General features: G+C 40.1%; 1 protein-coding gene across 1 annotated transcript; it reads right to left on the minus strand.

The window, feature by feature from the left end:
* Positions 1 to 20,233: 20,233 nt before the first annotated feature.
* LOC149650550 (uncharacterized) lies at positions 20,234 to 24,190 on the minus strand. The gene is made up of 2 exons (XM_089849157.1): positions 23,526 to 24,190; positions 20,234 to 20,563 (listed from the first exon to the last, which is right to left on the minus strand). Exons 1-2 carry the CDS (start codon positions 24,106 to 24,108, stop codon positions 20,427 to 20,429), a joined length of 720 nt encoding a protein of 239 aa, XP_089705283.1. The 5' UTR covers positions 24,109 to 24,190; the 3' UTR covers positions 20,234 to 20,426.
* Positions 24,191 to 25,434: the final 1,244 nt, after the last annotated feature.

Raw genomic sequence — 25,434 nt, forward strand, 5'->3', positions numbered from 1 at the left:
AATGGGTCCGCACTTGTTATAAGTGCAAACAGGCCGGCCACATAATGCGGGAGTGTCCGCAAAACCGAGGTACTAAATATTTTCGATTGCTTTTCCCAGGGCTACCTAAAAACTTCTATGCACTTCGTTAAAGGTCTCATTTAGGGAAACTAGTTTTAAATTTAATAAAATGTTATAGAGAGCTTTCAGTTGGAGCTGAGTCTCGTGACATAATTTACGCTGCCATATTGGAGGGTTTAAAGCAGGAATGAAGCCGAGACCACCCAATATGGCTACCAGAACAGCGGTAAGAATTGGGAGGGTGTGACGTACTACTATCCCATCTGAAAGCTCCCTACTGAAAATAAAAAAGACAGTGAAGTTCCCTGCTATCCCTAGGTAGCCCTAATGCAAGCAAAATTAGTTAGAGCCTGTTATTGCCATGGCTTTCATAGCGTAATTTTGTTCTAATATTGGCAATGGGGTAGAAAGATATTCTATGGTATAAAAGTATCTAGAGAAAAGGGGATATTAGACTGAAATTGTAGGGCAGAGAATCTCTGCATGTAAGACCAAAATGAAATATATAAAAAAGTATATCGCACACAAATCAGCCAAAGGTGTTAAAGGCTCAAGCATATATATATAGTTGTCTTATATACGGTTACATGATAGACGACCCGTTGCCGGTCAATACCACCACCACCACCACCACAACCACCACCACCCCAAGCACCACCACCACCACCCCAAGCAACACCACCACCACCCCAAGCACCACCACCACCACCCCAAGCACCACCACCACCACCCCAAGCACCACCACCACCCCAAACACCACCATCCCAACCAACAATATGGAAACATCACTGTAAATATTTTGTAAGTATTAAACCACATTTAAAAAAGTTAACACTTTTATTATATTGGGGCACAGGAAAAGAAGTTACTATTGGGGTTTTTTTTTTCATTAATATCTTGAAAGCCTAAGTTTTAAATATTTTTGCATTCTCAATTCTTTTCTTGAGTTTCAATTAAAAATTTTCATTGAAGATAATTAATATATTTTTTCTTATATTTTTTGTAGCATCATCACCATATTAATTTTCATTCATTTTTTTTGTCAAAAAGCATTTAACCAAATAAATTAATTTCATCCAAAATTATTGCATTCTTTTTAATTCGTTTTAATGGACTAATATTCCATTCTTATTAATCCATTTTAGAAAAGTTTTATTTCCTTTAAAATAATAAATGGTTACCCCAATCATTTGTTTATGCTTTGAACGGGAGAAATGGTTTCCCAGCCATTTTGTAATACCTTAAAGCAAAGCGCGGGTCCAGTGGATCCCCTACAAGTTTGCTTTCCTCCTGAACTCCCGTTCTGGCTTGGCAAAGGCTAGTGGGCGGGATTTATATGGGCACTTATAAATCCCGCCCACAAATGCCTCCTGCCTTCTCCAAGCCAAAACTGGAGTTCGTAAGGAAAGTCAACTTGTAGGGGATCCACTGGACCCGCGCTTTGCTTTAAACTTAAGACACTTTTGACCCGCAATTACGTTATTCCTTGACTTAAAAATGGTTATCTCTTGAACCAAATAATTTTTTCCATCAAAATTCATCTATTTAATAAATTAAAGGACCGTTCTAATTAATCCATTTTAATAAATTTTATCCCTTGAACTTAAGAAAATGTTTCCCAGTGATTTCTTTATCCCTTGAACTTAAGAAAACGTTTCCCAGTTATTTCTTTATCCCTTGAATTGAAGACTCATTTTCCCAGCCATGTTGTTATTTTTTAAAAAATTCAATTAACTTTCCCATCATTATTCCATTCTTTTTGATCCATTTTAATAAATTAATGTTCGTTCTAATTAATCCATTTTAATAAATATTATCCTTTTAACTGAAGAAAAGATTTACCAGTCATTTCATTACCCCTTGAACATAGGAAATGATTTCCCAACCATTTTGTTATCTTTTGAAAAAATAAACTAACTTTTCCTTCCTTATTCCATTCTTTTTGATTCAAAACCATTTAGTTTTCCAGTTATCTAAAAAATGGTTGACCCGTTTGAAGCTACAAATATATTTCATAAAAACATTTTCTTATCCCTTTAACTCCTATTAACAGAAATAAACAATTTATACCAATATGAATGTATCATTAATTGCTGTAAGCAAATATTAATAAATGAAACAATTTCTTTATCAACTCGCGTTAATCAATTTCTTCAATCTTCATAACTCAATGAAATTTTGTCGAATTTTAAAGCAAATAAATGGTGTGGTTTCGATTAAACAAACGTTACTAGATGGTCCCGTAGTCCAAGAGTGGGGTTGACAGGGTTTATTTGTTTATCAGTGTGTAAAGGGATTTAATTAGCCTCTATGCCTAATTGCTAATTAAGTCATATTTGTCCAATTGCTAATTCCAATTCAATTAGTTGCCAGTTAATTAGCACAGCTCTGGTTTTTTTGGTGACACGGTTTGTTAAAATAATCATTATATAAATAAACTGGTCATCGTTTAATTTTTTCTTAGGTAACTAAAAATAAGCACTAAAAAAATAATAAAAAATTTAATAGCTACCCAACAAAAATGATTGGAAGAGTCCGAATAAAAAATATTAATTGGTTTGTTGACAGGGTTTAGTGATCGTGTGATCTATCGATTAATTTACCAGCAATTTCATCGAACAAAATGATGTACGTATTTGTTATCATTGGCCGGTGACACCAGTTTAGAAACCTGTTAACAAACCCTTATGCGTAGAGTTTGCAAAAAGACATGAAATTTAGCACTTAAACTTAATTTTTCTCAAAATCCTTAAAAATGGTCCTAGAAAAAGGTTTAAATTTTCATATGCAAGGCCTAATACCGTTTTGCTTGACTGCATGTCGCCGTCAAATTCCTTTTAAAGCCTAAATCATACTAGTATCCACCCTTGATTTTCATTTCGTAACACACGTTGGATTCGTAAACCTCGACGCGCACAACGATTAGAAGCATTAAAATGCAAACACAACAACACACTGAGCGCATACATTTAAAACAAAAAACCCTCCTTATACATTAAGAGCAGTATGAAGTCATATCTGAGAGAGAGCTCTCTCTCTCAGAATAGTAAATAAAATTTCTCACTACAGCTGTTTTCAGGTCTGAAGGACCGAAAGGCGGCGGTAAAGAAAAATTCTCCGGCCCATTAAAGGGAGGGAACGAAATTCAAATGCTAGGCGCGTCCCATCAACAAACAACATTGAATTCGTTTTACGCAATTATAATATTGAAATTTTATACAATTAAGTAATATTTAAGAAAACAAAGCACTACTTTCAAAGTCTAAACTTAAGTACGACGATACGAGAAGGTGAAGTAACGGGCAACGAGAGGTAAAAATTTTTTAAACGGCAAAAATTAATGGTAAGCCAAGGCTTAGCGCAATTTCACCGCCTTAAAAAAAGTGCCAAGTTTAGAAATAGATTGTGGGACAATAAAAAGGTGGAAAATTATGAAATTAGGCTTATATTAAAGCTTGAAACCTACTTTATATTATATTTAAAATCCATCCATGAGCAAATCTTCAAAAAATATGAAAATGGCAACGAAAAAGAACCCACTCTCAAATTTTTTCCCCTTAAAAAAATGGCGGCCACAAACGGGGTAATTTATCACGGCGGCAATAATAAAGCAGTCTTATCTCACTATCGATAGGCCATTTCAACCAAAAGGCATTAAGGAAAAACAATCGGATTATTATGACGCAACTATACTTAAAAAAAGGCCAATATTGGTCGCGCTGATATTTACCAATAAAACAGCGTATCCATGCTAAAATATCGCAGATTGGGGTAGTTTTTAAAATTTAAAATTAAACATACTTAAAATTAACTTTTCTCAAAAACCTTAAAAATGGTCCTAGAAAAAGGTTTAAATTTTGATATAAAACCGTTCCCAAACGTAACAAACGAATATTTCATGTCAAAAAGGTGGCCACAAAATGGCTAAATTTGAAAAAAACTCCATGTTATTTCTATGGGAAAATTTAACTTTTTCACCAAAAACACTGACAAATTTATGCAAATGAAAACCACCCTTAGCAACTTTATTTTTTATACAATAAACTAATGGGTGGATCTTCTTGAAATTTTAACCACATATTGAGGGCCCGAATTGTAGTTCTGTGGAATTTTTTCAAAGCAGTTAATACGATATAAAAAAAGTTATAACCAATCAAAAAACCATCCTTATACATTAAAGTCGGTATGAGGTCTTATCTAAGAGAGCTATCGCTCTCCTAGAATTATTATTAAACTAAAAATCCTCTATAGGATTGACTGAAAATTATATTTTTTTCATACGCGCTAAAATATTGATATACAGTTAAAATACGCAATCATTACTGAAAAACATCATTAGAAAATACGAATTACAATGGTTTTGATAACAAACGAATTCACTAAAATGCAAAATTAATACAGCTTCAAAAAATCGTAGAACAAGCTGATTAAACACATATATACAATCATAGAAAATAGAACAATATTACTGCATGCGAGATTATTAAGTGCATATATACCCTTGTACCTTTATAGAAAATATAGCAATACTACTTTTAATAGGATTTAAAGGCTACAATGGTTATTATACGATTTTAGTACAAATATTAGGCTAGTTATTAAACTAAAAGGTTCACAGGATTGACGAAAAAATATATTTTTCTATACACGCTAAAATATTGATATACGATTACTGATAAAAATATCGAAATATTACTAAAAAACCTACGACGGCTCGGGTCAAACTAAGAGCCTATCGTATACTACGATATGGCTAAAAACGTTACTATAATTATCATCGAAAAATAAAAATTACACGTATACAAAACAATTCAATACTTATTGACTAAAGTGCTAATATATATTAATTAAAAAAGCTTACTAAATGCAAAAAAATAGGACCAAAAACGTTGCGTATTCGTTAAAATATTGTTACATGTTACTAGTTGAAATACGTTAATATTACTATAAATAATACTTGAGATACTAATTAAAATACTGATACTGGGTATCTAAAATATATACAAGTAACTTATGTCGAAAATGTCAATGATTCTATTTAATATAACCGTATGGGGCAGTTTTATAATCAGATATTATTCTAACTTTATCCACTACGACCTGATATGTTTTGGTCTGGTTGATCGTGATCAGAGTGTGATCTTGCAGACGTCTGATTTGAGGGCCAATAGGGACTTGAACAGAGTTCATTAGAGGCTCACTTTCATTGTTTACCCCCAGTAGTTTCTTCATTGTTTCAAAATTTATATAATTTTCTGTAGAGGCGTTTAAATAAAATCCTTTAACTTTGATAATGTTAGTTATTTTGCCGGTTTTAGGGTCTAGAATGTCCATAGAATAGTTCTTGGGTCCACCACTCCCCCATTCACAAATATAGGCATCCGGTCCATAGGACTCTAATTCATTTTTGAGCTCCCCTAAATAATCGCCTGTCGGTAGCAAATGAGCGCCGTCTGGCGAGAGGTACACTAGACTATCCGTGTCATAATAAAAACAAAGCTCTCCGACCTTTTCAAGATGTTTTAATAAATGTAATCGGGCCATAGCTGTTGTGAAACAAGCGATAACTACGTTTGTGTGTTTGTGCACAATCTCGTTTTCGATAATGTGTTCGTACTTTACAAGTACTGTGCTTTCGTTAATTGTTAATAGACTTAATGGCTCTCGAAGTTGGGGACGCAAGCTAGATGGGGTGTCTCTTTTTCCCCCCCTTGCTTTGGCTTCCCGCTCGTGTTTTTAACTTCACACACGCTAGCTTGGGTCCTCATCGATGCGGAGTATCACACCTCCTCGGTGGTGAGAGCTGGTTAACCACTACGTTGTGTGGGCTAAGCGGATACGCGCCCTTCCCAAGCCAAGGTGTTGAGGCATCGTGCCGAGGGCTGCATGGTACTGGGGAAGTAAAACTACGGTATCGCTAACGATCCCCTCGGGGCACCGGGCGACACCCCGTTGTATCTAGCCTTCCACCCGGGTGGGGGACTACCGGGTGGTGACCTTTTACTTGCCCCCTTACTCGTGGGATTCCCATGGATAAATCAAATAAAAACAACTCTAACACTACCAAACCTACGGTGCAGGGGTCTGCTCAAGGCAGAACCCACACTGATACCACTTCACAAGGGCTTGTATCCAGCGATGCTCGTGCCGATTTATCGGTGCGTGTGTCTGGCAAGCCCTCGAAACGTACCGTGCGTCGTCGTCTCAAACGACGGATTGCTCGGCAAAAGGTCAAATCGGGGTCTGAAACGGTCTCCACCCCCGCTGGGGGTGCGATGGCTCGTGACAACCCAATGAAGAGGCCCAGAGCGGAGGATTCGACTCCCTCACCAAGTACCTCGCAGGCGGCGTCGAAAAAGGCTAAGTCCTATAGTGACGCCGCCAGCTCAGAAAAGATGGCCATTGTCAAAAAAGGCTATCCGACGGCGGTCATCACGGAGGAAGACGTGGGCCCAATTCAGAAGGCGATTCTAAGGGCGCTGGATGGGATACCTTCGGGGAGCCCTCTACCGCGCCTTGCGAACTTTAGCCTGACGACCGGGGCCCTAGTATACTCCTGTGAGGATTCGTTCACTGGGCAATGGTTGAAGGACAACTTAGCCTACTCGGTGGTGGGGGATGCGGTGCTCTCAGTAATGAGAGCTAGCGAACTCCCTAAGCCGTTTAAGGTAATGTTCCGCACCAAGGACCAGATCACTAAGGAGCCGGCGGTGCTGTTTCGGCGCCTAAAGGCCCTTAATGCAGGTTTTGCCACTGAACGCTGGAAATGTATCCGGACGTACGTGGACAGGGCCGTACGGTACTGGGTACTGCTAATTGATGGCTCCTCATTGGAAGCCATTAAGAATGCTGGTTTCGTGGGCTATACTGGAGTGGACAAGGGTTCCTTCAAACTCCTTCAGAACACGGAAACCACTAAAACCACTGTAGCCAAGTCTGCGGCGGGGGGTGGGACTAGCGAGATGGGGGATCTCGCGGAGGAGCTCTCTGGTGTCGCTCTAGGCACAGAGGGGGAGGGGGGGTGGCTCATTCGGAAGTCTGTTCTTCCATGGATGAGTCCACCCTACTGGAAGAATCGGATGGGACCCTTCGGGGTTCAGCCGATGAGCGTTCTAGTGGTCCTGGTGAGGGGGAGGATCTTGGGACTGGGAGCTCGCCTGTCGGGGGGGGGGAGGTGCCATTAGCCCTCTCGGGACCGATGAGGTGTAGCTAGGTCCCTTCTGAACCCCTCTCTTAGGGACCATGGGGACGCTACGTGCAATTCAAATCAATTTGCACCATAGTAAGGCGGCCTCTGCGGTACTCTGCAGGAGGTTTGCTATAGAGGGTCTTGATCTGGCCCTCATACAAGAACCGTGGATTTGCCATGGCAAAATCCTCGGTCTTGACGCGGCGGGGTCACTATTCTATGACCAAACTGCTGCTAGACCTAGGGCGTGTATTTTGGTTCGGAGGGATCTTTGTTGTATCTCTCTACCGCTGTACACGTCCCAGGACACGGCGGCCGTGAATCTAGTCCTGGCCACTGGGCATGCCAAGTTGACTATCACGGCTGCCTCCGCATACTTTGCCCACGACGCGGACTCTCTCCCGACAATTGAGGTGATCAATTTGGTCAATCAATGTGAAAAGAGAGGGGACAAACTAATCATTGGCTGCGATGCCAATGCTCATCACATCACGTGGGGCAGCTCTGACTGCAACAAGAGGGGTGATGATTTACTAGAATATTTAGTTGGTTGTAAACTCTATATTCTTAATCAAAACAATGAACCTACTTTTGTTACTTCTAATAGAAGGGAGGTCATTGACCTCACGCTAGCCACAGAAAACCTCGTGTCTTCCGTGTCTAACTGGCATGTGTCAAATGAACCGTCTCTGTCGGATCATAGGCACATCTGCTTTACTGTCGCGATTACTTCTGTCCCGGCGGGGACGGAGATACGCAACGCAAAACGGACTAATTGGTCCGGCTATAGGGAAGACCTAATCCTACGTTACGGAGGGGGTCACACTCTTAAACTTACTTCACCTAAGGATCTTGATCGCGCTGCTGGTGATTTACAGTGCTCCATCATGGAGTCGTTCCACCGGAACTGCCCACTTAAGACCGTCAACCGCTCGAGGCTTGTCCCTTGGTGGAACGCGGATCTCAGCCGGCTTCGTAAATACACGCGCAGGCTCTTTAACAAAGCCAAGCGCACGGGTGACTGGGCTGGATACAGGCAGTCCCTTAACACCTACAACAGGGCCATTAGAGCTGCTAAGAAGGACTCCTGGCGGACCTTCTGTGAGCAAATCTCCAATGTCCCTGCCACGGCTAGGGTCATGAAGATTCTAGCGCACGACAGCACACATCGACTTAATGCTATTAAGCTACGGGAGGGTGTGTACACTAAATCTGGGGCTGAGACTCTCAAGCATATGCTGGAGGTCCATTTTCCTGATTCTACTTTTATCAATCCAACAAACCCTGACTCTCTCTACCCTGTCCTGCACAGGGCTAAGAGGGAAGACTGGCTTGTAGCCAGACAGGTTGTCACGATTCCCAAGCTTCGGTGGGCCGGAACGGGACATTTGGGCGCCGACATTTAGGCGCCGGTCATTTTGGCACCGCCACTTAGGCGCCGGGACAGTTAGGCGCCGCGACATTTAGGCTCAGCGACAATTTGGCGCCGCGACATTTAGGCTCCGCGACAATTTGGCACCGAGACATTTAGGCACCGAGACAATTTGGCACCGAGACATTTAGGCTCCGCGACAATTTGGCACCGAGACATTTAGGCGCCGAGACAATTAGGCGCCGCGACATTGCCGTAAAATTTTCGTGAAAGATTTGAGATATTTAATAAAGGAACATGACTAATCCTTTTAGGAGGGTTCCCATTCAACCGAATCTCATTGGACAGAATCGCATTCGGCAGAAAATGTTTGGCTATAATTTCAAAATCTAGCCCAACGGCGGGTTTAATTGAGGTGCAATATTTTATAACATTTTTAAATCACTTTAGGGTTAGGTTTGGTTGTAATTGGTTTATTGATAGGTTAGGTTAGGTTAGGTTAGAGTAGGTTAGGTTAGGTTAGAGTAGGTTAGGTTAGGTTAGGTTAGGCTTATTATAAGTCAAAGAATTGTTTGCTTGCAAAGATGCATTGTTTGCGCTCAAGGGAATTAAATTCATTTTAGTTCCATCGGGTGTATATAAGCATGCATTCTTGTCCCGATGGACCGAATCCGAAACCCGGAGAAGTGCGGGTTTTTCTTTTGATTGGGACTGGTTACGGCCGAATGCGATTCGGTCCAATGGGGCAGAGCCACTTTTAGGCTTATATTCTTTTTATTCAACTGACTTCAGAGTTCAACCATTTTGTTGTTTATCTTCATTGACTTCCCAAAATAATATGCCTTTTCCAAAATATTGTTGATCATCTTCACTGACTTCCTAAACTAATATGCCTTTTCCAAAATATCGTTGTTCATGTTCGTTGACTTTCCAAAATAATATGCCTTTTCCAAGATATTGTTGTTTATCATCATTGACTTCCCAAAATATTATGCCTTTTCCAAAATATTGTTGTTCATCTTCACTGACTTCCTAAAATAATATGCCTTTTCCAAAATATCGTTGTTCATGTTCGTTGACTTTCCAAAATAATATGCCTTTTCCAAAATATTGTTGATTATTTTCATTGACTTCCTAACTAAGGTTAGGTTAGGTTATGTTCTTTTTTTATTATTTTAAGATTGTTTTGTAAAAACAAATAAGGTTTCGTGTCCTTTATTGGGGATTGCGAACTTAGCCATGCAGTGACGCACAGGGACAATACACGGGTTGCCAAATTGAGAGGTCATTACGGATTTTTAGAAGAAATAATGGAAAAATTATTGGCACGTAAATGTCTCGACGCCTAAATGTCGCGGCTCCTAAATGTCACGGCGCCTAATTGTCTCGGCGCCTAGTTGTCACGGCGCCTAATTGTCTTGGCGGCTAAATGGCGGCGCCTAAATAGCCAGCGCCTAAGTGGCGGCGCCTAAATGTCACGGACCGTCGGTGGGCTGTCAACTGTTTTGAGCCCTACAAGTCTCCGGGACCCGATGGGGTCTTCCCTCTGCTTTTGCAGGAGGGCTTAGACCACATCGCCTCTCCGCTATGCAAGATCTACAGACTTTGCATTGCTCTCGGTCACATACCTCGTGACTGGAAACGCTCTAGGGTCATCTTTATTCCCAAGCCCGGGAAGGCTTCCTATCTCGAGGCGAAAGCATTTAGACCCATATGCCTGACCTCCTTCTTCCTCAAAATTCTGGAGAAGTTGGTGGACAGGTACATCAGAGACGAGGTACTTTCGGTAACTCCTCTCTCTTCTTCACAATTTGCCTACCAAAAAGGCAAATCCACTGAGACGGCCCTTCACGGCCTTACGAATTGCCTGGATAGGGCATTCGAGTTTCAGGAAATTTCACTGGCTGTCTTCCTCGATATCGAGGGGGCCTTTGACAAGGTCTCTAGCTCGGTTATTACTGAAGCTGTTGAGAGATTTATCATCAGCGCCACTCTTGGCCGCTGGATCAAGTCCATGCTTTCCGACCGCGAGGTGTCGGCGTCCCTCCTTGGGGACTCTCTAGGGGTGACTACCAGCAGGGGCTGCCCTCAGGGTGGAGTGCTCTCCCCCCTGTTGTGGTGCCTGGTGGTGGACGAGCTCCTGGGGAGGCTCGGGGGTGCTGGGGGCTGTTGCTGCTTCGGGTATGCGGACGATGTAGCGATAGTCTTTACGGGGAAGTTCCCGGATACTGTCACCGCGCTTATGAGATCTGCTCTCTCTAGCGTGGAGCAATGGTGTCAGGCGGTTAACCTCACCGTTAATCCTGATAAAACTGTCCTTGTTCCTTTTACGAGGAAGAATACTAAGGATCTGTTCAATGATATCTCTTTCTTTGGCCAGGTCCTGACAAAGTCCTCCGAGGTGAAATACCTGGGGGTGACTTTTGATTGTAGACTCACATGGAAGCCGCATCTTGATCGGTGTATTAAGAAGGCCAAGATGCTCTTCTGGAGGACCAGGAGCTCTGTCGGCCAGACTTGGGGCCTCAACCCCAAGGCTGTACACTGGCTCTATACTGGGATCATCAGACCCATACTATCTTACGGGGCACTTGTCTGGTGGACAAGGGTCCGGCTTAAGACGGTGCAGGCTGCCCTGCGCAAGCTTCAAAGGCTTGCCTGCATTGGTGTTACGGGGGCCATGAGATTGACCCCAACTGCTTCCCTGGAGGTGCTCCTTGAAATGCTTCCTCTTCATCTCTTCATTGAGGAGGAGGCTGTCATGGGAGCCTACAGGCTCAACATTAGTGGCTGTTGGGTTCCAAGACTTTGGGATTACAGCCATACGAAGCTCTTTCGGGAGTACGCCGCACTTGAGCCGTCGCTTACGATGTGCTCTGACAAAACCGTTACCAGTTTTGATTTCACTAAGCCATTCAGCATCCACTTCCCCAGTCGGGCAGAGTGGACTAACCTGCTGCCTCTTGGCACTGGGGGTGAAACCATTTGGTTCACCGATGGCTCCAAGACTGATTCCGGCGCTGGCGCCGGCTATTACTGTCAAACCACAAGGGTCGGCTTTTCTGCTTGCCTGGGCACCTTCGCTAGTGTGTTCCAGGCTGAAATTGCCGCGATCTGTTATTGCGCAGATTACTGTATTAACAAAGGGTATACCGGACGGACTGTGAGAATTTATTCTGACAGTCAGGCTGCCCTGAACGCTCTTAACCAGTGTCAGATTACTTCTCAACTGGTGCGTAGCTGCCTCGACCTGCTAGCGCGACTGGCATCCTGCAACAGGGTTCTGCTGTACTGGGTGCCAGGGCATAGCGGATATTATGGCAATGAGCAAGCCGATAGATTTGCGAAAAGGGGTGCGGAGGCCAAGCTCTTGGGGCCGGAGCCGGCCGTCCCCATCCCCTACAGGCACGTCAAACGGTGTCTGCATGACAGGTTGACTGTCATACAAAATCAGCTCTGGCACAGCATGGAGGGCCAGAGACAGACAAAGTTGTTTGTCGATGGTCCCTGCAGGTCTCGTGCTAGGGACCTAATTTCGCTCGGCAGATGGGATATTAGGCTGGCCACCGGTCTTTTGACCGGGCATTGCCGGCTTAATAGGCACCTCCATCTGATGGGTTTTGCCGACGACCCTCTCTGTAGGTCGTGTCAGGAGAAGGAAGAAACATCCGCCCACGTACTTTGCGAGTGCGACTACTTCGCCTCGCTTAGATTAGAATATTTTGATTCACACACCCTGGAACCCTCGAGGGTCTCCTCTCTCACGGTGGAGCGAATTCTTCGCTACGCTGCAGCTACAGGCCTATTCAAGGCCTGATTACGAGGATGCACAATATGCCTTTGGCATCGGTGCTAGGGCGCGTACCCTCCTCATCAACAATAATAATAATAGCATCAGCTACCTATGCCGAAGCGTCTCAAAGCCGAGAAAAAGAGATTGGACGGCCGTCAGACGAGTAATGCGTTATCTCAAGGGAACAAAAGATGTCCGACTTCATTTCCCAGCTTTGAAGGAAACACCAGAACTTGTCGGCTACGTCGATGCAGATTGGGCCGGTGATCATCAAGACCGGAAATCAACGAGCGGATACCTATTCCAATTCGGACAGGGAACGATCGCATGGTCAAGTCGGAAACAATCAACTGTCGCGCTCTCATCGACAGAAGCCGAATACGTCGCAGCAGCCCATGCCGCCCAAGAAGTCATTTGGCTACGACAGCTTCTCGAAGATGTTGGATTCCCGGCTACCACGCCAACCTACTTATTTGAGGACAATCAAGGATGCATCAAGATGAGTCTTTCCGAACGGATCAGCGCTAGGACGAAACACATTGACGTCCGATACCACTTCCTCAAGGATATGAGAGAAAACAACATCATCGATATCAACTATTGTCCAACCGAGGAAATGACCGCCGACATGTTAACCAAGCCTTTAACAAAAGAAAATTTAAAGCACTTGATGTCAAAAGCCGGATTATCCGATAATCGTCGAGAAGGGGTGTTGGAGAAATCGACTCTTATCTATTCGGATTATATTAACTCTGTAACCTAAGAAATGCGATGTTAGTTTTTTAACCGGTTAATAATATCTTAAAACAGTTTTTTAGTAACTGCTATAAATAGCAATGTTATGTTATCATTTATATCACTCTCACTCTCTCACTTGTTTAATAAACAGTTCGTTATTTTATTTGGTCTCTCTCTTCCATATGGATTATCTCTTTAATATAAGTTAGGTATAAGGCTATGAAAACCTATCAAAAATTGCTCAAGAAATGATGCTTAAAAGGACTAAAACAACATGTTTATCAACTAGGGTGATAGGAGCATCACATAAGCAGCAGTTAGTAAACAAACTTAAGAATATTCATTTTAGTATTTTGATAGATGAAAGCACTGACATTTCATCAGTAAAATCTACTTGTATTGTTGTGAGATTTAACAGAGAGAGTAGAGGCCAGTTGACCGAATTAATTCGGTCAACTGGCCTCCTTTACGTAGCCCCATTTGTTGCCCCCCTTTTCTATCTATCTCTTTCCTCTGGATGGTACAGGACCTGAAGGGGGAAAATATTGTTAAGGGGGGGTTGATGACGTCACGTATCACGTGATTTTGTTGGCGGGAAATTTGAATTTATAGAGGATTTTTGGTGTATCGGTATGACGTCACGTAATTTATTGGTGTTGAAGGTATTCATTGTCACTTAACTCTAGTGGTATTTTAGGATATTGTATACATTTAGGGGATGATTTATTGGTAATCCTATAGGTTCAGTAGGCTCTTTCTACACTCACCCTTCTAGTAATGCTATTCTCTGTATGATTTTGAGGTCTCTCCATGTATGTTTATGTTTCCCTTATATTTTTAGTATATTACAAGAACTAGATTTAATTGAGATAAGGTTTACACTGCAAAAGGTACCCATTAAGCTACGACTAGGTTCTAGGTGTACTCATGTTTTGTATTGTTATTATTTGGTATATCTTTATGATATTGTATACATTTATAGTGTGATTTATATAGGTTCAGTAGGCCCTTTCTACACCTACCCTTCCCTTGTTGTTATTATTGTATGATTTTGAGGTCTCTCCATGTATGCTTATGTTATACTAAAGAACTAGTTTTAATTGAGATAGGGTTTACATAGTTTATTGAAGAAGGTTCGAATACGACGCGGTTCTAGGTGTACTCCTTTTGTGTATTGGTTATTGAGTTACAGGGTTAAAACAATAGCACATTTTAATATCATAAAAGGGGAATTACGGCAGTTTTTACACAACTTGGTAGCTGGCAATCAGTTAAAATGAACAAATATTACTATAAAACATCATAAAAAGCGATTTACGTTAGTTTTGATAACAAACAAATTTACTAAAATGCAAAATATTACTAATAAAAACATCCGAAAATACGAATTACCTAGAATACATGATGCATAAGCACAATACTAATTATTATTAAACTAAAAATCCTCTATAGGATTGACTGAAAATTATATTTTTTTCATACGCGCTAAAATATTGATATACAGTTAAAATACGCAATCATTACTGAAAAACATCATTAGAAAATACGAATTACAATGGTTTTGATAACAAACGAATTCACTAAAATGCAAAATTAATACAGCTTCAAAAAATCGTAGAACAAGCTGATTAAACACATATATACAATCATAGAAAATAGAACAATATTACTGCATGCGAGATTATTAAGTGCATATATACCCTTGTACAGTCAATGATTGGGATGATTTTAAAGAGAAGGTGAACAGCTGAGCATAGCTCGTCCGAATTACCGAATGACATTCCAGTAAAGGGAGAGTGATGTTAATTGCAATTTTCTGAATACACGTCCCCACGGAATCAATGCCTTGAGCCATATTCTTATGGATAGAGATACCCTTTAATGTTGCACAAAGATATAATCAACAATTGTGGAATGAAACTTAAAATCTTCCTCCGGTGAAGATATGGCCACGGGTGCGACATTCTGTTCCACTATGGTTCGCAAATGCCAGGGGGTGGAGAAAGATTTCTAGCTAGATTAGTGGGCGATTCTTGATGTCAGATTCAACATAAGTCTGCACGAACGTTTGGTTGAAAACGGCGCATTTCGGAGAGAACCATCTAGAATTTCAATGGCCAACCAATTCCCTCAATATGTCACCCATTGAAAACCGCTTGATGGAGGAAATAAAGGTTCACTGAAAAGGAGAATACCCACACTCAAAGTATAGCATGGGTCACAAAGTGGTGCCTACATTTGAGAAAGTGGTTGTGTTCATTGTCTTCAACTAATTGGGATTCGCCATAATCAAGATGACGAACCTTTCTCAAGAAACCCTTTATTTACAATGCGAAATTAGTATTATACTAAAGTTACACTAGTCTTAGCAGTGTATCCGATGGCAAATTATGGTCTAATTGACAATCAATGGAATCTGCTGAGCTGCACGAAGTATTAAATCCTTGAAGGTTAAGTAAGGACGCAATTAATGCAGAGTGTGTATATATTTTATTGAGAAAAACCCAACCAACATAACAAGTTAAATAAAGAATAAAGACACTTTGCTAATTACTATCCAACATTTATTCTTAATTATGAACATGGTTAGGATAAATACATTTATACGTTTTCATTTTTAATTTCATTATGCGATTAATATTTGATCATTTTCCCGTTGGCGTTTACAACCTGTTGCATTCTCTGCGGCATTGATGAAAACAGATTGCTTATGTAATCGGGCCGCTCGCCAACCTCTTCCCATGCGGCCTGGATGATGGTGAATAGTTCGTCCTTATCATTGGGAATTATATTGTTCTGGGATACAATCCTTTTCATAATCGCCCAGACGTTTTCGATTGGAGATAAGTCGGGTGAATTTCTTTGCCAGTTCATTAGATCTATTTCCGGATCATTCTCATTCAAATTAGCCATGGTTGCACGTGACTTGTGTATACTCGAATAATCTTGTTGAAATATAAATTTACCGTCCGGAAAATGATTGTCTACGACATGAGGAAAAAAAGTATGTTCCAATACATCAATATATTTATCGGAATTAAGGTTCCCTTCTATTCGCGCTAAGGTGCCAATTCCATGTTTTGAAATATAACCCCACACTGGCACAGAAAACCGTCCGCTCTTCTGGATTGAATGAATGTTAGTCGCATCATATCGGGTCCCCTTCTCTCTCCACACTCTTACGTGATGGTCCGTAGATGAACAAAATGTTGATTCGTCGCTGATGACAACTTCATTCCATTCGTTCCTCCAGTGAAGGTTAGCGCGCGCAAATGCTAGGCGTTCTTGTTCGTGCTCTGGTTTGAGATATGGCTTCTCCGCGGCGATACGACTGTGTAGCCCAACGTCACGTAATCGGTTTCTAATCGTTGTTTCCGACGCTTCCAATTCCATGATGGATTTTACAGATCGAACAGTGGTGGTAGGATTATTCAAAACAAGAGCAGCAATAACGTCGTCTTCTTCTGCAGTGGTAACGCGTGGAGTTCCCGGTCTTGGTTTGTCTGTCAATCGCCCATTTTCACCATAAGCGGCTAGCCATGACCTCACGGTTGGCTTTGAACAGCCCAGTTGCTGCGCAATAAAAGGAACACCCCTACCAGCCTCATGTAACGCAACGAGCCTATTGCGTTCTTCCTGTGATAATCTTGGCATACTGACTGGTGAATGAGTGAGACAAACTGATAGTCTTTATATAACAATTTAAGGTAAAAAATATATTCTAACACATATTTGTTCTATTTTATTCAGGCAACATATATTTTTAAAATAGAACAAATATGTGTTAGAAAATATTTTTTACCTTAAATTGTTATATAAAGACTATCAGTTTGTCTCACTCATTCACCAGTCAGTATGCCAAGATTATCACAGGAAGAACGCAATAGGCTCGTTGCGTTACATGAGGCTGGTAGGGGTGTTCCTTTTATTGCGCAGCAACTGGGCTGTTCAAAGCCAACCGTGAGGTCATGGCTAGCCGCTTATGGTGAAAATGGGCGATTGACAGACAAACCAAGACCGGGAACTCCACGCGTTACCACTGCAGAAGAAGACGACGTTATTGCTGCTCTTGTTTTGAATAATCCTACCACCACTGTTCGATCTGTAAAATCCATCATGGAATTGGAAGCGTCGGAAACAACGATTAGAAACCGATTACGTGACGTTGGGCTACACAGTCGTATCGCCGCGGAGAAGCCATATCTCAAACCAGAGCACGAACAAGAACGCCTAGCATTTGCGCGCGCTAACCTTCACTGGAGGAACGAATGGAATGAAGTTGTCATCAGCGACGAATCAACATTTTGTTCATCTACGGACCATCACGTAAGAGTGTGGAGAGAGAAAGGGACCCGATATGATGCGGCTAACATTCATTCAATCCAGAAGAGCGGACGGTTTTCTGTGCCAGTGTGGGGTTATATTTCAAAACATGGAATTGGCACCTTAGCGCGAATAGAAGAACCTTAATTCCGATAAATATATTGATGTATTGGAACATACTTTTTTTCCTCATGTCGTAGACAATCATTTTCCGGACGGTAAATTTATATTTCAACAAGATAATTCGAGTATACACAAGTCACGTGCAACCATGGCTAATTTGAATGAGAATGATCCGGAAATAGATCTAATGAACTGGCAAAGAAATTCACCCGACTTATCTCCAATCGAAAACGTCTGGGCGATTATGAAAAGGATTGTATCCCAGAACAATATAATTCCCAATGATAAGGACGAACTATTCACCATCATCCAGGCCGCATGGGAAGAGGTTGGCGAGCGGCCCGATTACATAAGCAATCTGTTTTCATCAATGCCGCAGAGAATGCAACAGGTTGTAAACGCCAACGGGAAAATGATCAAATATTAATCGCATAATGAAATTAAAAATGAAAACGTATAAATGTATTTATCCTAACCATGTTCATAATTAAGAATAAATGTTGGATAGTAATTAGCAAAGTGTCTTTATTCTTTATTTAACTTGTTATGTTGGTTGGGTTTTTCTCAATAAAATATATACACACTCTGCATTAATTGCGTCCTTACTTAACCTTCAAGGATTTAATACTTCGTGCAGCTCAGCAGATTCCATTGATTGTCAATTAGACCATAATTTGCCATCGGATACACTGCTAAGACTAGTGTAACTTTAGTATAATACTAATTTCGCATTGTAAATAAAGGGTTTCTTGAGAAAGGTTCGTCATCTTGATTATGGCGAATCCCAATTAGTTGAAGACAATGAACACAACCACTTTCTCAAATGTAGGCACCACTTTGTGACCCATGCTATACTTTGAGTGTGGGTATTCTCCTTTTCAGTGAACCTTTATTTCCTCCATCAAGCGGTTTTCAATGGGTGACATATTGAGGGAATTGGTTGGCCATTGAAATTCTAGATGGTTCTCTCCGAAATGCGCCGTTTTCAACCAAACGTTCGTGCAGACTTATGTTGAATCTGACATCAAGAATCGCCCACTAATCTAGCTAGAAATCTTTCTCCACCCCCTGGCATTTGCGAACCATAGTGGAACAGAATGTCGCACCCGTGGCCATATCTTCACCGGAGGAAGATTTTAAGTTTCATTCCACAATTGTTGATTATATCTTTGTGCAACATTAAAGGGTATCTCTATCCATAAGAATATGGCTCAAGGCATTGATTCCGTGGGGACGTGTATTCAGAAAATTGCAATTAACATCACTCTCCCTTTACTGGAATGTCATTCGGTAATTCGGACGAGCTATGCTCAGCTGTTCACCTTCTCTTTAAAATCATCCCAATCATTCAAAACCCCCTATTTAGCAGTTGGAAATGGAAAGTGGAGAGTGCAAAAAAAAACGCTTAGTAAAAAATTTATTGAAACAACAAAATAAGATACGTTTTTTTATACCCATTGTATCAGATCAATAATTTGCGGCTTATGATTGAAACAAGACGTCGCGAGAGAGAAAGTTTTTAATTGCGGCGACTGTACCTTCATAGAAAATATAGCAATACTACTTTTAATAGGATTTAAGGGCTACAATGGTTATTATACGATTTTAGTACAAATATTAGGCTAGTTATTAAACTAAAAGGTTCACAGGATTGACGAAAAAATATATTTTTCTATACACGCTAAAATATTGATATACGATTACTGATAAAAATATCGAAATATTACTAAAAAACCTACGACGGCTCGGGTCAAACTAAGAGCCTATCGTATACTACGATATGGCTAAAAACGTTACTATAATTATCATCGAAAAATAAAAATTACACGTATACAAAACAATTCAATACTTATTGACTAAAGTGCTAATATATATAATTTAAAAAAGCTTACTAAATGCAAATAAATAGGACCAAAAACGTTGCGTATTCGTTAAAATATTGTTACATGTTACTAGTTGAAATACGTTAATATTACTATAAATAATACTTGAGATACTAATTAAAATACTGATACTGGGTATCTAAAATATATACAAGTAACTTATGTCGAAAATGTCAATGATTCTATTTAATATAACCGTATGGGGCAGTTTTATAATCAGATATTATTCTAACTTTATCCACTACGACCTGATATGTTTTGGTCTGGTTGATCGTGATCAGAGTGTGATCTTGCAGACGTCTGATTTGAGGGCCAATAGGGACTTGAACAGAGTTCATTAGAGGCTCACTTTCATTGTTTACCCCCAGTAGTTTCTTCATTGTTTCAAAATTTATATAATTTTCTGTAGAGGCGTTTAAATAAAATCCTTTAACTTTGATAATGTTAGTTATTTTGCCGGTTTTAGGGTCTAGAATGTCCATAGAATAGTTCTTGGGTCCACCACTCCCCCATTCACAAATATAGGCATCCGGTCCATAGGACTCTAATTCATTTTTGAGCTCCCCTAAATAATCGCCTGTCGGTAGCAAATGAGCGCCGTCTGGCGAGAGGTACACTAGACTATCCGTGTCATAATAAAAACAAAGCTCTCCGACCTTTTCAAGATGTTTTAATAAATGTAATCGGGCCATAGCTGTTGTGAAACAAACGATAACTACGTTTGTGTGTTTGTGCACAATCTCGTTTTCGATAATGTGTTCGTACTTTACAAGTACTGTGCTTTCGTTAATTGTTAATAGACTTTTAACCTCTATATCCGGATTTAATATTAGTGCGTATAATTTGTAGGCATCTTTGATTAGTTCGGTGGAGGTGTGTCTTGTTTTTTGGCCGAATTTACCCCAAAAAGAGTTAAGCATGAGTTTGCTAAGGCACCTCAGGCCTTCATTTTTCTCTACTTTCGTGATATCTAGTTCGACGCCCTCTTCGTCTTTGAAGCTTTTTCTTTGAAGCTACGTATTTCTCTTTATCTTCTTGAGTCTGGCAATCTGCTGGAAAGCCGCTAGCTAGGGTTTTATACTCTAAAAAGGTATTAACATAATCTTTAAACAGCCCTCCCTGTTTTGTTTTGGGGTCATACTGTGTAACTTTGTATGACCAAGCCTCGTACATTCGTGTGATTTTGTAGCCATTCTCTACTGCATGACGTAACTCGTCTACTACCCATGTACCACGCAATTCTCTTTGTTCTGTAGTATGTTCGCAATCGCCTTGAAACTGGGTTTTACAACATGTGTAACATAATGGAAACGTTAATTTTCCATTAATACGAGCAGGCAAAACAGGATGAATTAGGTTTTGCGCCGGTAAGACGTCACATTTAAGAAGTCCATCAAACGAAGATATGTCCGGAAAGTTATCTAATATGATTTCAGGATGTCCTATAGGTATCTTGGATGTTTTGTTAATGAAAGGGTATAAACTTGTGAAATCGACGTAATGAATTCGCTCTGATCCTGTTGTTTTATGGTATAGTTTTGTGGCGCAACATCTTCCTCCGAAGAATGCATCACGAGGGTCCAACCTTTTCGCTATTTTAGGCATAATTTCATTACATTTTAAAAACTCTATTACTTCTGGTTTATTTGCTTTTTCTTGCTGCCATTCACACTCCCACTTGACATTTACTCTATAATTGAGGGATTCAAATTTGGCTAACACGTTCATACTACTAAAATATCTGGAATTCAGAGTTTGAGCAGGGTCTCCATGCAAAGCCTTGTTTCTGTTTAAAGGAAAGTGTATTTTACACCCATGATAGAAACACCCCCAGTACTCGAATATTTCCTTGTTGGTTTCACAAAAACCGTCTACTTTGAGTTTTTGTATTCTGGTTTCTCTCCCTCTAAAGGAAGATTGGATAGATATATTTCGTTTGTGTGCGGTCCACTCTAGCCATTCTATAGCTCCTATTGACTGATTTTCGCTAAGTCTATAATAATTAGCGGGTATGATACCTATAGGGTTTAAGATAATTCCTGCGAAATACGTAAGAGCAAACGCCAGGAAGAGTAATTGCGCCACAATTAAATGGATCTACGCCTGTTACTTTAAAGAGTAGTGTACGAAAAGTTAAACATCCTAGGAATAGTAAAACCGTGTCGTTCTCACCATAATAATTGAGTTCCTTCACGAAGTCGAAACCTTTACCTTTACTATCTTCGGAGCTATGCCATTTTAAGAAGGCATCTAAATTTTTCCTTGTGAAATATTGACAACCATAAGCTTCGATAGGGGGGAGATTAGTTTCTATAACATAATTGGTTTCGTTTTGTCTATTAACATCAAAATTATGTTCTATTACGTTGAATAAAAAATGTGGAAAATACCCTTTAGCGGCGTCTGATATACCAAAAGTAGCGGGAAACTTTGCTAAAGCTACAGGGATGAAATTATAAGAATCCAGAAATAGCAAGTTAAACAATTTCATTTCTAAAATTCGAGTTCCATTAATTTTCAAAGACGGAACGAATTTTTCATCTCTATTAATGATTTCCCTAATTAGTAACTGATTATCATAATTACTGCCAAAATGTGACAGTATGATGACGTTCTTAACGGCATGCAATTGCATTAAGTAATCTAGAAATAGAGATATAGGATTTCCACCCGAGAAATGTTGTTTACGAGGTCCGAATTGCCCGCACATCATACAGTTAAAATTTAGGGATGTTTCATCTATACAAAACTCACACACGGTTATACTGACTAACAGGATAGCCTGGTGTTCATAGGCTCCTAACTTTTCCTGACATGCCTTCGTTTGTATACATTCTACGTCAAAGAAAATATACATAAGGTTTGGCTGATTAGGTCTAGGCTTTTTAACGGATGGCACTTTCAGAGGTTTGTCTGTGATAATTTGAATAAAACATAAGTGATTGCTCGGCTGATATTTCTTACAGACATGGCAATATATCTCATCACACGTATGCAACTCAGTTCTTCGGGAAAAATCAATAATTTTTAAACAGTCTTTACAGTGAAAAAGGCGCTCACATAGCGGCTTTTTACTGCTGGAAGATGCTAAGTGGCTTTGATAGCAGTCATCGCCTAAGAATTTTCGTAAACAAAATCTACAAGCTATCTTGAGGCCTTGGCAGATAGTGGGTCTCATGCATCTAAAACAAAAGTCGTTACATTTATGCGATTGTATTCGCCTATAGGGGATGAGGCATTTTTCGCAGAATCGATCGTGATTAAAAAGGGGCTTTAAATTTGTAATAACATTATAATGGTTATTTTCATTCAATAAAAAGAGGCGGGGCCTAGTATCATCAGGATCATTTTCGCCTAAAATCAAAACAGGGACGCTATTTTCGAATTTGTATACGAAAATCGAATATTGATTTAAATAAGACTTGAACCTTTCAAACGATTCGACACTCCCACACTCACTAACCCTTACGTCGGCCTTATAACATAAATCTAAAGCCTCATTTCTTTGTAGTGTGCCTTTTGGGTCTATTTTAGATATAGTTGCATATCGCGTTTTTAGCGTCTTGTCACCCGATGTATCGTCGGCGTAAGCTCTATGCGCTATAGCTACACAAAGGGATTTGGCTAAACACAGGTTATCAGAACTGACTATGCGTACAATACCACGTCTATCTTTGCAGAATAGATTGAAGGGTTTAATCCCTCGGGCTACAGAGCGCCCTTGGCCCTCAGGCAATCTTACAATGCTAAAAAACATTTTAACGGGACCAAGGAAAAATGATTCCATTTCGTCATTATAGAGCATAACACTAAGCTGGTCAAAAAGAATATTAGGGTCGACTTGATCTGCTCTTCTAAAAGATAATTCTAGTTCGGACCTACAAATATTTGCCGCACTCTTTAAAGTAATTTGAACGTAATCGGTGGGTAGGTACTTACTAAGGATGCATTTGGTTACGATACATACACTAGCTACGGGGTCTTCAGTAATTCTAAGAACTACCTCCCGACCATACATGTTAAAATGCTTGTAAAATTTCTCACTTTGTCCCATTATCTCGCAAGAGGGCACGTTGTCAATAGGTATGGGCTGGTCCGTTTCTCCTCCTCCCCATTGTACGTCGATATCATCGTCAGAAAGCGTCTCTTCAGATCCGTGCTCCCTCGGTAAGGTATCGTTCAATACTATCTCCTTTGCGGGTGGTCCTTGATCTTTTCCGTCTAAAAATGCGGCTATATCTCTATCATGTTGCGAGTTGTTGAAGTCGACGATTTGAGCTTCTTGTATACCAAGCTCAATTTCTTCTTGTCGTTTAGCCATGCGATCTACGTATTCTGTTCTTAAGGGACTCGGAATCAGATTCCTTAGGTTTTCCAATTCATCTATGGTATTACAGTCCTCTGGTACTCGAGCAACTGTTTTCATATACTCGAGTAAGTCGAGGCAAGCTTCAATAGCATTTAAGTCATCCTGTACTACGAGTTGTGGTGGAGTCTGCGGTCCGTACAACGGATCTATTCGCAGATAAGCGCATAGGTAGGAATAAAACTCATATATTAAACGTAACGGCCAGGGTCTATTTATAGTCAGTTCGTTCAACGTTCTACGAAGAGTTTCAGGATCCATGTTTAGCTTTCGGTGTTTGAAGATCGACTGTGTATTTTGATCATTTCCTCGGCCCCTTTTATACTAAATTTCTTAATAGACAAGCCCACATTCTTCAATCGTTTAACAATAGCCTGATTTATTGCTTAGCAGACACCAGATGTTTTCTCACAATGCATTTCTGACACAAGCCTGTTAATATTTTACCGATTTTATAATAAAATAAAACGCTGGATTTGCTTTTTTGTCAAATAAATTAACAGCAAAAGAGTGGCCTCTAAATAGAATTTTGTTATAAACACTGCAAATAAGGGACGATTTTATTGGGGTAATAAATAAAAAACATGGTGTGTAAAAAAGTTTCTAGTGATTCTCAATTGTGTAAATATCCTTTGGCATCTTCACGTCTGATAAATAATAATAACGTTCCGAATTTCTCTAACAGATCATAAAAACCATTGTACATTTTTCAAAAAAAATGCTACCTTAAGCTAACGAAATTTCTTAATAGACACGCCCACATTCCTCAATCATTTAACAATAGCATGATTTATTGCTTGATCTTATCAGTCACCAGATGTTTTCTAACTGTGCATTTTTGACACACAACTGTCAACAGTTTACCATTTTTATAACAAAAGAACGATGGATTTGCTTTATGTCAAATAAAATGTCAACAAAAGAGTGGGATATAAATAGATTTTTCTTACAAACACCGCAAATAAGGGACAATACTTGTAATAAATCAATTAAAAAACATGGTGTGTCTAGAGATTCTCAAATCTGATAATATCCTTTGTTATCTTCAAGTCTGTTAAATAACAACATTCCGAATTTCTCTAACAGGTCATAAAACCATTGTACATATTTCAAAATGTTACTTTCAACTCTACCTTAAGCTAACCTATGACCCTATAGTTTCCCACGGTCATGAATAACACTATGAATGTGGAGGAGAGAAGTCAGCCTACACAATTAAAAAAAGCATTAAATCCCCAAAATAAATTCCGTTCATAACAATGCAATAGCACGGGTCAACCACCTCCTAAAGACATTGCCTGAACGTGTTTACGGAATAGGTAATAAAATATTTCATTAACCAGCTAGCAACTAGACATTTAAATATAACGTATTTAATTCCTTAAGAGGCTAAATTTCTAAACTTTTTAAGAAGAGACAGTGGCCACTGAGCTAGTATTCGTTATGAAAAGGTTTATCAAAGGAATGAAATTCTCAAAACAAGTCGAATAGCAAACATTAGGCGTCTTTCGCATGGATTAGAACAAAAGACCTTTCCTTTCTCCACCGATGTGTATACAAAACTCGTATAACAAAAGGCGTAAATGT

Source organism: Phalangium opilio, unplaced genomic scaffold (assembly GCF_054372755.1).
Source record: "Phalangium opilio isolate 3A_F unplaced genomic scaffold, DU_Popi_V2 ptg000086l_1, whole genome shotgun sequence".
Taxonomy (NCBI): domain Eukaryota; kingdom Metazoa; phylum Arthropoda; class Arachnida; order Opiliones; family Phalangiidae; genus Phalangium; species Phalangium opilio.